Source organism: Ceratosolen solmsi, unplaced genomic scaffold, assembly GCF_000503995.2.
Source record: "Ceratosolen solmsi marchali unplaced genomic scaffold, CerSol_1.0 scaffold13, whole genome shotgun sequence".
NCBI lineage: Eukaryota > Metazoa > Arthropoda > Insecta > Hymenoptera > Agaonidae > Ceratosolen > Ceratosolen solmsi.
This window is the reverse complement of record NW_011948418.1, coordinates 10920049-10935635: the sequence shown is the minus strand read 5'-3', so window position 1 is coordinate 10935635 and position 15587 is coordinate 10920049. Positions and strand designations below refer to the sequence as shown.

At 33.1% G+C, this 15587-nt stretch overlaps 3 protein-coding genes across 3 annotated transcripts; 2 read left to right on the top strand and 1 right to left on the bottom strand.

Annotated features, from left to right (window-relative positions):
- Positions 1 to 4681: 4681 nt before the first annotated feature.
- On the top strand, positions 4682 to 5813 carry LOC105360331 (uncharacterized). Its single transcript, XM_011497223.1, has 4 exons — positions 4682 to 5195; positions 5302 to 5434; positions 5514 to 5570; positions 5664 to 5813. The coding sequence occupies exons 1-4, from the start codon at positions 4825 to 4827 to the stop codon at positions 5811 to 5813; spliced, it is 711 nt and encodes a 236-aa protein (XP_011495525.1). The 5' UTR covers positions 4682 to 4824.
- A 191-nt stretch (positions 5814 to 6004) lies between these two features.
- Positions 6005 to 9638, bottom strand: Arp8 (Actin-related protein 8). Its single transcript, XM_011497222.1, has 7 exons — positions 9128 to 9638; positions 8370 to 9029; positions 7374 to 7718; positions 7154 to 7300; positions 6795 to 7014; positions 6303 to 6431; positions 6005 to 6242 (listed from the first exon to the last, which is right to left on the bottom strand). Exons 1-7 carry the CDS (start codon positions 9164 to 9166, stop codon positions 6070 to 6072), a joined length of 1713 nt encoding a protein of 570 aa, XP_011495524.1. The 5' UTR covers positions 9167 to 9638; the 3' UTR covers positions 6005 to 6069.
- Positions 9639 to 9740: 102 nt separating this feature from the next.
- Positions 9741 to 14074, top strand: Vsp37A (Vacuolar protein sorting 37A). Its single transcript, XM_011497221.1, is given in 5 exon segments — positions 9741 to 10058; positions 10936 to 11125; positions 11463 to 11643; positions 11923 to 12420; positions 13371 to 14074. Coding segments are annotated over 5 exon segments (1305 nt in total). The 5' UTR covers positions 9741 to 9969; the 3' UTR covers positions 13718 to 14074.
- Positions 14075 to 15587: the final 1513 nt, after the last annotated feature.

Genomic DNA, 15587 nt, shown 5'->3' with positions numbered 1-15587 from the left:
AAAAAAAAAAAAAAAAAAAAAAAAAAAAATCCCACAATTCGAAATGTTGTCGCCGAGTGTTATAAGTTTATTATCACTTAGACTCAACGAATTATTATCGTTACAAAGTTCTTCTAGCGCACTTGTAAACGGTGAAGTTGTAAGCAAAAGTTTTTACGCTATTATTCGTGTGCGTTGCACCTTGGACATGAAGGTATAAAGAAAGGCTTACTTAACGTATTAAAGCCGAGATTTATATAAGAAAAAAGTAGTTTCTTATTTAACCGGAGTTGCAATTAGTTCGTGCTGGTCTCTGCTCTTTTAAGGAAATATATGCTATCGCTGAAAAACAATTCTCTGTAATTAAGCGAAGCCAATGAAAGAAGAAGAAGAAGAAGAAGGAATCGTTAGCTTATAAGAATTATCGAAGAACTTGAGGATCTTTCAAATTTTCCAAGTAGATAGTTGAATGGGACAGAATGAAAACTTTGAGAGCTCTTTCCAATTTTAGTAGCTGTGTGCTATACGATCATTCCTCGTTAAAAAAAAAAAAAAAAAAAAAAAAAACAACAAAAAAAAAAAAAAACTAAAATCCACTGCCAATTTTAATTAGTATTTGGTATGATTGATATATCGAATGATATTGAATTTCCATTATGTGATCACGATCCATTGCCTCTTTTCATAGAATGTTCTCACAATTTCTTGTAGAAAAAGATCTACGAGACTTTTCACCTCAAACGAGTCCTCTCAACTTTGTAATCTCTTTATTATTCTTTATTATTTATTTTTCAAGATAATTATGGCAATTGTTCTCGATCGCGCATTCGTCATTAAAAAAAGCTTATACTCTTCGAGCGATTACTTAACTCGGAATATCTTGAAACATCAATTTCTATTATGTTTTAGACGCGGTTAATTCTTTCTTCGCACGTGCGCGTGGCCATTCAATACATTTTGTTTTTCTTTTTTTTATAGTTCAGTACGTTATAATCAGCTCTACGTCGCTTTGATTTAAAATAGCGAGAATAATGATAGAAGAAGAGCGTTGGTGCATTTCAATGCCAATTGGAAGATGCTTTGTACAACAATCTTTCGCTCATAAGTGACGTTTAACTGAGAAATTGAAATTATAAGCAGAGAAATATAGGATTCCAAGAGTGTCGCTTTCATTATTCCCATTATTCTCACACAGTAATTCCGTAATACATTTATAAATATCAAGCCCAGATCGTTAATTGCGGTTTGTAACGTACGATCGATAATGTATAAAACGAATTTAGCTCGTTGTATAAATAATTTCGTATATTGTGTAACAGCACCGATCCCTCATCATAATTTACTCTCTAATTTTAATCTTAGACAAACAGCGATAGATAGCTTAATAACGCGCTCCGAGCACATAATTCTTCACATTTACAATCCTCTCCATATTTGTTAGTGACAATTCAACAGTGTGCACGCAAAATAAATTTAAGCGTATTGGATGTATGGTAATTTTATTGCCTATCGAACCCGAGGAACATCCAAGAACAAGAGGATTCGAGATATCTTTACAGTCAGGCCCCAACATCACTTTTGCACGAATGCATAATAATTATCACATGCACGCAAAGTATTTGCATCTCCTGTATTACGCGAGCCTTGCTTTATTTGAGCACTCGACGACCATTTCAAGTGCAAAAAATAGGACGTTGTGTCTTGAATTACCGACAAGCTGTCGATCATCGCTCGCGACATTCCTCCCCTCTCGTGCTCAGGCTCCCAGTATTGGACGCGATGCATCCTTTCCCCCATAATGCGCTGCTCGATGCTGGAATATTCGCTCGATTCACTGGCATAATAATGATAATGATGATAATGATGATAATGATGATAATTATGATAGCATCAACAATAACGACAATAATAACAGCAACAATAAGAACAACACTAGCCGTTAGATTTATTTCAGGAGTTTCGCATTTGAAAATCCTTAGCTCGGAAAAGATACTCGCAGCAGCACTCCTACGAGCGGATGGGGTGCAACGATGCAAGGGACTGTCGGGCGAACAACGTTGACTTATCATCATCAAATTGCAAGCGGAAATGGAAAAGGCTTGATGGCTTGGTGGCCCCGGAGTGGGGAAAACTGGCAGGGACAGCAGAATTTTTTCATCGTTGGCGAACGAGGGAAAATGCCAAAGCTCGCAAGCGCAACGAAATCCATCGCCGACGTAATCCAGAATAATCTCGTTCGGAGTCACGGATGAGATGAAAAAAGACGGCGTCGATAATACCGGCGACACTACAATTCGACAGCTCAATTGGGAAGGTGGAGAGTACGTGCCCGCTTGGCGTGACAGTTCAACATTGCTGATCCGCGAGATTACAAGCATTACGCGGGGCTTAAGACGAGGCGCTCAATCAATGATCAACAACTATGTCGGACTCTACCCACTGGATTAGGATCGGCATTACTACATGGGTAAGGGGCTTGCTTAACTTGGTCGATCGCGCAAGGGGAATGAGACCTTGACGTCACGCGTCCAGTCAAAGCAAGATCTTTTTAACGATAGGGTCGTTGCAACATTGCGTTTGATATCTCCGTGGGATCGCAGGACGATAAGGACGGCGATGCGAATCCGCGTGAATTTTGTCGATTTTACGCGTCATTCCTTGGATCGATGTTCCATGTCGATCTTACCGATGCAGTGGACGCGATTGGCCGATAATAATAGGCCAGAAATCGTTTATTAAATAAAGCCTCGACTAGTGCCTTGGGAAATATTGAAATTTTACGTTTCACAGCGTTGGACGACCGAGGATCGATTGATGCACGTGAAAGCCAAAGGGGGAAATAAAATCGACCTGTCCAGTTGGAATTTGTGCGCACGACGATAGGCCTAATGAAACTGTCTGCTTGCATTATTCCTACTTTCTTGGCATAGTAAAAGTGCAATTTCCCATAATAAAATAAAGGCACGATTAATGCTTTATTAAGATGATCGACGATTATCACCTATCCGATGACAAATGGATCTGACTAATTATAGATATATCGAGCGCCACGATCTCCATGCACTCGCTAGGCACGCCATTCTTTACGGTCACGTCCATCAAATGTACACGCGATTTCGAAGCAGCGACACTTCAAAATCTCCGAAATAAATACGAAAAACGAGATCCGATCGAATGATTTATTTATGCATTTATGTATATATCCGCGTGGCGTACGTCGGATGACTTACCGAATATAAAAAGTTTGATCGTGGAAAATGTTGGGTGGCGCCATCTACACACTTCAACAATACCTCATTCCAGTAATTGTCAATTTTTTCAATTTCCTTGCCTCGGTTCCCTCTGCCGCGGAACCGCTCTTTTTTAGGTAGACGCGAACAACCGATGAATACGTTGTCGGACAAATTCTATCATAATTGTCGCATAATCGTACGAGTCAGTTGAAAGAGATGCAATGTCATGAGAATACTTATTAGAATGCGTGAATATTATAATGTTGGATCATGAGTGTTTGCTAGGATGAGAGCAAAAATTGAAATTAAATCACGTCAATTTTTCATAGGCAATTATTATAAAGGCAAGAGAGTCCTGGATACGCGCGTATGTATTATTAGGGGCAGAGTAGGTCGTTCGAACGCGATGTTTTTATGCCTTGCACTTAGCTTTTGTAAATTCTGGGATGACATTGAATATCCGTTGGTAAAAGCATTAATCGACGAAATTAACACGGCATCGCGACACGCGCCACTTTATTCCAACAGCATTGAATAATTCATTCTAAACGATTGTGCATCATCATCATCGTCGTCGTCGTCGTCGTCGTCGTCGTCGTCGTCGTCGTCGTCATAATAATTATTATTATTTGACGGTCTTTTGTTCACTGTCAAGTATTGTCGTATGCCAATCGTATGGTATTCGAAATGGATATAAATTTTAGCTGAGAATAATTTAATAATGATTATTTATTTGAAAATGAACATTTTTAACGACGATAGTTTATCTTGGTTGTTATCTCGCTCTCGTCATTGATAATAATTTTGGTAAATTAATTTGATTATTTTACCGACGGTTGAAAATACGTTGGCCGATAAAACAGATTTTTTGGCTGTCTCGGTATCTTTTTCCTGTATGATAATATTAAAATCGCGCGATACCTTGGCAGATATTGTGAAATATTTTTCCATAGGTAAATATTAATTTTTAAAACCTTATTAGCTTAAAGATAATTTTAATTAATATTCCAAGTGAGCGAGCGCAAACTATTTATACTTAAATGAAAATTCGGAATGAACGGCTCTTTTGCCGTTCTATTTATGCCATGTATTTACGTTCGTATCTTACAAGTCTGTGATCTATGGGCAAATGTATTTTATAGGTTATTCGACGGTAGTATAAACATGAATGTTCTGCGAAAGAAAAAGTCAATTGTTTTTAATTTTGTAATTAAACAAGATTGTGTTCGAAATTATTGTTAAATATTTATTTTATAAAACTTTCAAGTATTTTCAATAATTTAACGCTGCTCGCACATTTCGTCAATTTGTAATGTGAGTATAAATATATTTGTAGGTATTTCCCGCCAAATAATACGACATCTAACTTTGAAATATATTTGATTTTATCAATGATAAATGTAATAATGAATTGTTGTAATAATAATGATAATACAGAATTTTATCGTCCATTCTGTCGAAGAAATAAATTTTTGAAGAATTTACGTTGTCAAATATATGACTTCAATTCTATATAAACAATTTTTTGTAATTTTATAAAAGATAGATTTGTATTTTTGGAATATTAATATGATAGTGATTTATTTTTAATTAAAAGTGATAAAATAGAGAAATGGAGTCGAGTGAGTCTATTGATATTAGTTCAATCGAGTTCACTTTGGAGGATACGTACGAACATTTGAAAGATATAAAAAAGGAAAGAGAATTAGAAATACAGCAATTGATGAATATTATCAAAAACAATGAGATTCGTACATTGGATTCAAACATAACACCCGAAGAAATACGTTATAAAAGAGCAAAATATGTACAATCGCTAGATAAATACGTTAAATTAGAACAGCCCAGAGATCTTCCAATTGTAAATACAGCTGATTTTTATACCAGTGTTCTTAAAGACCTTGAGGATGAAGTTACCACAAGCGAAGAACTCAATGAAGCAGCTGACGAAGAAATTAAAGAATTAGAAAGCGATATAAATTAGTACGTATATTTTTGTGTTCTTATTAAAGTAGCGATATATGAATTTTTACATTTGTTTATATTTTGCATGTATTAATTTTTCTAACTAAATAATGATAATTTACAGTTTAGAGAACCAGATAGTCACATTTAAGCAAATGAAAGAGGCAACTTTGTCTACCGAAGATAATGAAACAACTAATTATAAAGCTGAAATGATTGTAATAAAACGCTTATTTAACGAGGTTAAAAATGATTTGGTAAGTTAATGAAAAAATCTTTAAGATAAACAAGCAAAGTATATTTAAGTCAATATTTATACAGAATTTTATTTGATAGGAAATTGTAGTCGATACGCTATTTCCTGCTAATCATGGCTTCCAAGAATTATTATGCGTGAGTAATAGTATAGAACTTAATTTTAAGTGGATGGACGTTTAATTTCTATATTCATTACTATAATTGTCGATAAAATCGATTGATTCGCAGGTTCTTACGAGAGCTCTATCGAAAGGTGGAGATGATTTGTACATAGATGTTACGCCTGATACTTTAGATTTTATTAACTTTTTGGAAGAAGCGGATATTATTCAATTTCATCCTCATGATAAAACTAAAATTAAACTTATGAATATGTAAATTGTATATCCTAAAGTATGCAAATTAACCTATATTGTATGTAATTTTTATAATTGTAAATATGGATACAAGTATTGTATTAAATTGCATATGTATTTATGTGATAATAATTATTGGTTAGAAAAACATGAAGTTTAAGACTTTGTAAAAGATTTATTTTGATTTTCAAACACATATTGTAGTTTGTATAATTTGTGAATAGATTTAACTAAAAATTAAATAAATTTCAGTTATTTATAGTTATAAGCTACATCGATTACCACATGAAAGGAGCTCGTTCTCTTAAAACTCTAACCCCTATGTGCTCCCATTCCTGTCGACCTATCCAAAGTTCTTGTGCCGACTCTAAACAACTTAAAATTGCTGCGCCCTTCCATGCTGTCATGCCAGGATCGATTTCCTTTGGCATCGTAATAACGTCCATTTGTTCTAAAAGTTGACAAAGTTTTATATATTTTTAGGAACTACACGATGGTAAATTTTGTTTACCTGCTCGATACATGTAGGGAATTTGAAGGGAAATTCGGTTGTGAAGCCACATGCCAATTCCTTGAAATTTCATTCCAGATCCAACGACTAATATGCAACTATACATTTTTCGCTTCAAGTCTTCCGTAGCTAAAGTAATTTTATTTTAATGTTTAATAATACAGTGAATCTAAGTTTGCTACTGTAAATATATATAGAATGGATCTTTGAATCATCCATTCAAATGAGTAAATAAAAATTGATTTCTATTAAAGTTGCCTTTAAATTAAATAAATCAATCTACTACCACATCTAATAAGTAGGGAAATTTATTATGCATAAACGTATATATCTATATATATATATATATATATATATGTAGTGTCATTAGACACGCACACGCACACGCACAAGCGTCTTGTGTATACTAATATTCTACTATATATTAAATAAATATATAAATAAAAATAGATTTAAGAGCCGTGTGCTTAGCGTATAAAAAAAAAGACTTACGACACCGATCGATACTTTGAAGCACAGCATGATCCAGACCAAGAAGCTGCTGCGGACCAACAATAAAATCTCTCGGAGCTTCCAATTCTCTGTTATTCAAAGAAATTGGAGCTGAATCGACATTGTCAACTACGACTTCTTCGTCACCGGGGGCCGATGGTATTGCAGTTTCTTCTTGCAATTCTAAATTTTGCTCTAAATTCTCTTTCATACCTCTTCGCTAATGAAACATTTATTAAAAAATGTTAGAACAATGCCTATCCTTCTCAATTTAATAGCTAAGTTATATACCAATAGTATAATGTTGCAACAATCGCTTTATCTGATACAACTATATGTATTATTAAAAATATTATTACACTTGTTTCTCGCAGATAGTTTTCATCGTGAGGATCTTCAGAATCACCCATCGAGCGTTTTTGTATGTGAACGCAGTGAGCTCCCGTTACCCTAAAGAGCTCTGGCTGAAATAAGCTGAGTGGGGCGATGAGACACTCATCGCCTACCTGCAATTAGAGAATCAAAACGTCTTGACAGGTCCAAGAGATTATATCATTATTATATGCTTGTTACGCTTACCTGAATCGTATAATTTTCAATGGGAAGTTTTGGCTTCTTCACTGGAAAAGTCTTCTCTTGGGAGCCGCAAATGTTCAGATCCACATGGCAAAAGTCTCGTTTTAATTGATCGAGGAGCATCGCGTCGAGGCGACTTGCCGGATCGCAGCTCTTGTAGGGAAAGGCACATTTTTGCAATAACCAGAAGAACGTTTGGGTGATATCGCCGCCACCATAGTCCATTCGAACCCTCGTGTTTCTATGGGATATACCATCTTCGACGCATGATACCGAAGTTTTTTCTTCCCCGACATCCACAACACAGGCATAGCCCAAACCTGCTCCAAAGGTCGCTGCCACATGATCCTGTAGGCAATTTTTAAGTTTTACATTTCTTTTTCTTCGATCAACGCTTTCAGGAATAAAACGCGTCAACCACAAGGGTAATAAAATTTATTAACATAATGTATCTGCTGATTTTAAGTAGTTTAGTGTTTTTCGTTTTTAGTAGATACTTTTAGTTTAGTTTAGTATGTTATTCATTGTCAAATAAATGATGGCAAGTCGTCTGTGAGAAATTATAGGATAGATAGAAATATTTTATCAAGAGCATGCACGATCTCCTTACTCTTAAGATGTTAAAAAATCCAAATATTATTTTATAGAAAATTTGATTTAAAGGACTCGATTAGCCAATGCTACTATATATATTACATGTTTTCTCTTTTTAAGCAAATATGTTTACATTAAAAGAAAAGACGATAAATTAGTGAGTCAGGCTTATTTTAAGCATTTGGATATTAATTTTACAAAATAGCTATAGTTCTTTGAGCTTATAAAATTGGAAGATTTGTTAATAAATTGCTTGAGATTTCAAAGATTTAGAGAAGAAGTAGGATAGAAATGTAGATATTAACGGAACAGTACGACTCGACGTAAATAAGACATGTACAAATTATGTAGAAGTTATTGATGGTACGATTGTATGCGTAGTAATAGTTGAAAAACAGTAAAAACCTGTAGCAAGAAGCATCCTCCAAATCCCATTTCGCATAATAATAACGACGTCAACTCTTTCAAGTACAATCTATGATATATATCTGGAATTATTAAAACCACACGGTAATGCTTCAAATCGCGCAGAGGTATATCCATTTTTTCAGTTAAAACATACTCCCAAATTGTTTTCAAATCGGCAAGAACAGAGCGCAAACTACCTCCAGGGCCGGAATGTACATTCAAATCACCTCTTTTATATGGAAAATGGATATTATAATGATCGTCTGGATTTAACGTTAGAATCTCATCTCCAACGATAACGTCTTGCTCCTTTTTAATCCAATCGAACGACGTCTGTGACTGTATCTCAGGATTAGATCTGCGATTAAAAGCTGCAATTTGCTGAGGAGGTGTGGCGTATCTTCTCCTGCCGTCGGACTGCAGACAGGACTGAAGAGTATGCGATACTTGTAATCTCGACTCTTCCATCGCTTGAGTCAGCTCCTTAGTACGTGGGACCAGAGGAGGCAGATACGAATCCTGATGCACCAATCCATTTGGTCGACGTCTTCTTGCCACGGCATTTAATAGCATATACGGATTTAGATCCGAAGCTCTACCTATACGCAAATTCTTCGATCCTGGATGGATAATAATTATTGTCTGGGCCTGTATTTGCTATTATAAGAAAGAAAAGCCAAGCTGAATGGTTAATCGAAGAAATTTGGCGAATAAGAAAGTAAGTAAGTATAAGTAAGTACACATAAAATACATACTTCGGCACAGGATTCTTGAAAGACTGGCATTTTTGGCATTAACAAACCGTTGAGTTAATTGATTATCTAAGAAGCGACACAGAGTCTCGAAAAGTAATCTCAAAAATTTCTTCGATCATCGATTGCCGCGCTCATGAAAAATCCGAACGTATCATTAACAACGAGCCATCGTCAAATAACCGCGCCCCTCTCGCATTTATCATTATATATCATTCCTTTAGCAAAACAACATTCGCTGTAAATAATCCCTTCCTTCACCATAATAACATTCCACGCCAAGCTTCCTTCAACCACTCATAACCACATTGCGCCCGGCGTACATCGAGCCTAACTTTATCTATAAATTTCAATCCCAGTATCAACTAAAACCACAATCGTGTACAATAAATTCGATATTAATCGACAAAACAGCGCTGAAAGACCACATTGGCTTTTCTCATCGTATTTATCTGCTCGCAGTCGTCGTGTCGCACTCGCGTCCCGTGTTTTTGTCTGAAATTAGCGAACGATCGCCTCGACTCGGATAAAGGTTAATCGATAAATCGATCGCTCCCTCGAGAGAAGTGAGCAGCGCAATGAAAACAGCTGTTCCTCCGCAGCTGTGCGCGCGCGATATTTTCCAACACACGCAGGGCCCCTGCGATCTTGTGGTTGTGCGTTTTTGTGCATTGGTGCGCGTATGATTCAATCGGTTGCCTCGCTTCCTTTCGCGTACGTCGCCTTGGCGTTTTCGAGTACGCGCGAGACGACGACGAGCTTCACGAGGGATTATACCAGAGCCAGGGTCCTCAAGACATATTACCTTCCGCGGCGAATGAGTTATTCAAAATTTAGGCATTTAAATGTTATCGCGAATATTCCGTGGGGAAAATGAAAACGCCGCCGTTAAGAGAAAACGTCAGATTGACACGCTGAAGATCTTTAACGACAAGTAAGTGTGTGTTAAGAAGGTTATTATGTACGCGCCAGGAGACAGCCAGAGATATATAACGATTTCACTTATAATTAACCTATAATATCGGAGGCTCCGCTGTGTGATAATAATTGGGGCGATAATGGATTTTTTTATAGATTGGATTTAATTTTGCTCGTTCGATTAATAGCCGCAGCTCGAGGACAGGACATTTTAAATGTCCTTGATAAGACCTATAGTTTTCAGATATTCGCGTAATATGTCACCCACGAATCTTTTTCGTTTTGGTTTAGTGTATGTAACGTGTACTTTGTCGACATCATAATGAGTTTTCAAATTTTCAAATTTAATGAATTTTACAATGAGTAGTAGTGCGTATTTATTTGCAGGAGAGTAAACAGCAAGATTTTTTATAATGAAGGAATTACCGTTAGGACAAAAGAACCTTGAAATTAAATATATTGCACGACTAATTCCAATAAGTATTTGGAGAGCGACATCAAATCTGTAATTTTATTCCTTTTTTATCGAGTTACGTTAATTATGAATACAATCGTGTGAAAATGCAAACACAAACGCACACATGCGTGCATGATGCGTATGCATATATATATATACATATATATATATATATATATACATGCGCCTGCATATATATATATATATATATATATATATATGCGCATACAGGCACACACACACACACTCGACACATGCATATGTGTCATATATATTTTCATGCACAAAACATTCATTTTTTGAGCTGTAAATAATAATTTCTCCATTAAACACTTAATATTCATGTTCTGCCTAGACGAGTGGTACCAATTATAAAAGACATATTATTTTAGCAATTATTTCAATTAAGTTCTCTAAATTATGATTTTGTTTTTAGTGTTTTAGAATTACGAGAAGATGTCGAGTATCAAGTGCAATTTGATTCCAGAGATAAACGTATGGCTATTATGGTCTCGCTGTCTCCAGAATTTCCACTGGAAAAGCCAGTACTTAGAGTTTCACCTCCAATAATACATAAATGGTGTAACGAACATAGCGAAATTACTAGTGCTCCAGGATTATTAAACGTAACCACCTTTATTTTATAATAATCAAACATAAAACTGTAAAAATAGTGTAATATAATAGTTTTTGTATTCTATAGCAATGAGTTATTTTGCTTAGTAATACAAAAATTCTGTTTCAGTTAAAGAAACTCATGTAAATCCGAGCTAAATATCAATCAACTAACAATATAATATGAATTATAATTTGATACCGTAATATTTTCCAATATATTTATGTGTACATATTATCGATTTATTGATAAGATATTGTATAAGATAAAACTAATCTAGTTGTACAATTTAATTTTCATTTCATATAATTAATTATTATTTTATAACTTCCAATCCAATATTATAGTTTACAGTGCATAGTGATCTTGGGCGTGTTGTACAAGCTATAATACGAGAATTTAGTAAAAATCCACCACAATTTGTAGAAGACAACTCTCCAGTATCAAACATACCACTTAGAGGTATTTAAATCAGCTTATTTCTTTATAAAATTGCTTTATATTTGCATTTATTGCTTTCTTATATTTGTATATTCTTATAGCTTTAAACGAAACATGTGCAAACTAAGAATTGTTAAATTTCAAAACAATTCAAAAATTAAGATACATAAAATAAGATTGCTAATATTGATGTAGAAATAACTTTTCTGTTTGCTTATTATTAATTGTAAATTATTGAGAAAGTAAATTCAAACTTAAGAGATTTATAATAAACTAATGTAACAAATTGATTAAATAAGAAAATGAAATGCAAAAAATGACAAAATTCTTTTTTCCACTTATTTAAATAGATTTAGCTGGAAGAGCGGAAACCACAGGACCTTGCATTGGGATCCTACAATAGTTATTACAACACTTCGTACCAACCGTTCTCTTCGTCTGATGCCACATCAAGCATTTATAATTACAATTACACAACCGCTGAAAATACATATAATGTAAACGATCAATCAAGATCTAAACAATACACTTCAACGGGATCGTATATGCCAAATACGTCAAACTCTGTTCAATTCACCACGACAAATGCTCAACAATATTCAAGTTCTGGCACAAATGCTTATACGAATTTACATTATGTAAACGCTAATGCGGGACCGTCGATGCAAAATCAACAAGTGCAGTACAAGAGCAGTAATACACATTGTTCTGAATTTCCTGAGTTAGATAGTATGACGAACGAGGAGCTAATAAAACTGAGCGAAGATGAGGATAAAATGGACGAATTCTTAGAAAAACATTCAAAATTAAAGGAGATCGACTCTGCAGTCGAAGATACTATTGATTGGGTAGAAAAACTAGCAAGTAAGCCATTTTGAAACCATTTTTATTTTTTACGTTTAATTTAAATCATTGTACTTGAAAATGTACGAATTCAATTATTCTTTTATTTATTGTGAAATAATGTTTTTGTTAATCGTGAAACGTATAACTATTTCGTATTTCCTTCGTTAAAGTTACAAGCAATTGGAGAAAAAAAATTATATTACGTTATCATATTTACCAGGTAAATAGAACGCTAATCTGCAAATTAAAAATCTTATCGTCCAAAGGTTCTGCCAAATAGTAATGAAATTTTCATTTTAATGACTTCTCAGATAATAAACGATTCTTATAATTATTACTATTTTTAGAATTTTACTCATAATTTATATTTATTTATTAATTGATATAAGTGAAAAAAATGTTATTTTGTCTAAAATTTATAATAATCGAATCATTAATCAAGTACTATATGAAGATTAATTACGTAATGCCAACTCATTAATTAATTATATAATAAGCAAGTTATAGTAATCATTAAAGTGGTTAATTTATTTAAAGAATTCTTATACTTGAAATCATAATTAAGAATATATGAAACAGTTATGGCTTTAAATAAAATATCGATTTCCTAATTTGTCTTGCGTATCGGTATCTAATTAAATTATATATTATTTATATTTTGTAAGTGTAATGAACTTTTTATCTAAATGCATGAATTTTATTGGTTTATTGGTTTATTTATAAGGGAGACATATTATTATCTAATAATCAATCTTTGGTAAAGTCTTGTAATTTGGAAGATATATTTATAACGAAATATTTTCAATTGTAATTTGCTAATACAATTATATTTAATTAATAATATAAGATATTATCGATATTGATATAGGGAAATTAATTATTTGTCTTAAGTATAATGCGCAATAACGCGCATGCTTTGGCGAAATTTGTTAAGTATTTATTATTAAAAGTGGTGATTTGATTTTCAGCAATAAATTTGTCCAGGGAGCAGGAAATCCAGGAGGTGCGCGAAGAGGTGGCCGATAGAGTCCAAACGGTCGAAGCTCTAAAGGCTCGTTACGACAGGCTTATCCAGCGCTACAATAAACTATCGGAGGTATTTGCACCAGAGCACATTAGAGATTGTTTAAAAGCAGCCGCGGATGATAGTCAGGAACAAAGTGAGAAGATAGCGCAAGATTTTCTAAATCGTAAGATCGACGTTGAGCGCTTCCTCAGCACGTACGTCGAGTGCAGGAAACTCGGTCAAGCGAGGCGAACCAAGGAAGAGAAGTTGGCGCATCAGCTCAATGAGCTTAAGAGAGCTAACTATTAATCTAATAAATTCTTTTTTGATCGTTTCTTTTCTGTAAAAGACAAAAACAAATCAGGAAAAAGGGAAAGCGTTATTGTACGCGCTTATAACCTGAACCTCCTTTTACTTGTTTGCAAGGACCATTAAGTCATTATTTTCTTTGCTTTGTTTTCTTGTAGATATTGTGAGTTAGAAATAAAAGCTTTAATAAATAATTGTACAATGAAGGACTTCTTAATTGATAATGACCAAAATTGCATTTGTATCATTTTAATTAAGCCAACATTCATAACAGTTTCAATTTATTTTCAAAATTTCGTACTTAATAAACAATCCACGAAAATGTTGTATGATTTTATTTAAATTCAATTAAAAGATTTTATCACCTCAGTTATTAATAGAATTTCAGTTATTCAATTATTTAATTATTAAATTTGAAGAAACGGCGCGAAGCTACAGTAATACGATAAAATAATATAAGTAGAAGAAATTTGAAAACAAGCTTTTCAACGCGTAAAGCCTATTCGTCAATTACCGGTTTCCTTTCAAATTTAAAAAATAATTTACAATTACATAATTTTTTCTTTTTTTTTTTTTTTAATATATAATTAGCACTAAGAATTTTAACAATTAAGAGACTGATATTATTAATCATAATAGTTTTCAAGAAGTTTTCAATGAAGAAAGAGGCTCGTTATTGTACAAATATGAATAAAAATTGTTGTCTTAAAACTCACAAGTATAGATAGATGCAATAGTATATAACAATGAAAGAAATGTCGTTATTGGTCATTGTTTTTTATTCATAGTATATATATATATATATATATATATATATATATATATATATATATATATATATATATATAATATTTATGTCGATGGCAAACAGTGTTCAAGTCGCTTTCTGTTCTATTTTTGGGTGTCATCGATGAAAAACAATTGTTGAATTAAACACACTCATCATTTCTCTATACAATTGCTATACTACTTACTGACTTTTTATTACATAGTTATATTATAGTAAAAGAAATTGTGCATTTAAATTTTACTACGAGATAATTTTGCACTTGCACCAAGGCATTCCAAAAAAAGGAAAAGATTAAGAAATGAAAAAAATATTTTCAGGGAATAAGAATTATATAGTGCTGAATAAAAAAAAAAAAAAAAAAAAAAAAAAAAAAAGAAAAAAGAAATCATTGCTTTAATATAATAAGAATACTAGCGGAGAGTAATAAATATATAAAAGGAAATAAAATGGGTTTTTTCTTTTCTTTTTTCTTTGTTTTTTCTTTCTTTCTTTTTTCCCTGGATGATAATCGAATGGGAGTCAGGAAAAATTTCGCGTAAATAAACTATTTAATTGAAAATTAACGTTGGAAAGTGCAGCGTTCGAACCAGTTTTGCACTCTTAAAAAAAAAAAAAAAATAAATAAAAAAAGAAGAAAAAAAGCAGTTTTCTACTATATTGTAAATAAATTTTAGAAGAAACGGTATACATATTTATGTATAATTAACGTGAGAACTCGCAAACTTCCCTTGCAGTTGAAACAAAACGTAAATATGAGTTATAATTAAATGAGTATCTTCTTTATGGATGTTCCTAATTGTCGTATATATTTCTGCGCTCTAAGATACGGAAATAGAACGATAAGTATAATCGAGATTGTGTTTTTTGAGGTATCAAGGAACTTAATGAAGATAAAGTTTCTTTCTCCGATTTAGTGCAGCTTGTGTATCAATTAAAAAACCAAACTGTTATTTTAAACAATTTGTGAAAAATATAATAGATATTTATAATAATTATGTTAGTATATTTTCTATATAACAATTATTTTATTCGTTAAACTTTTTATAGACATTATTTACAAATATCGACGTCTGTTTTTGT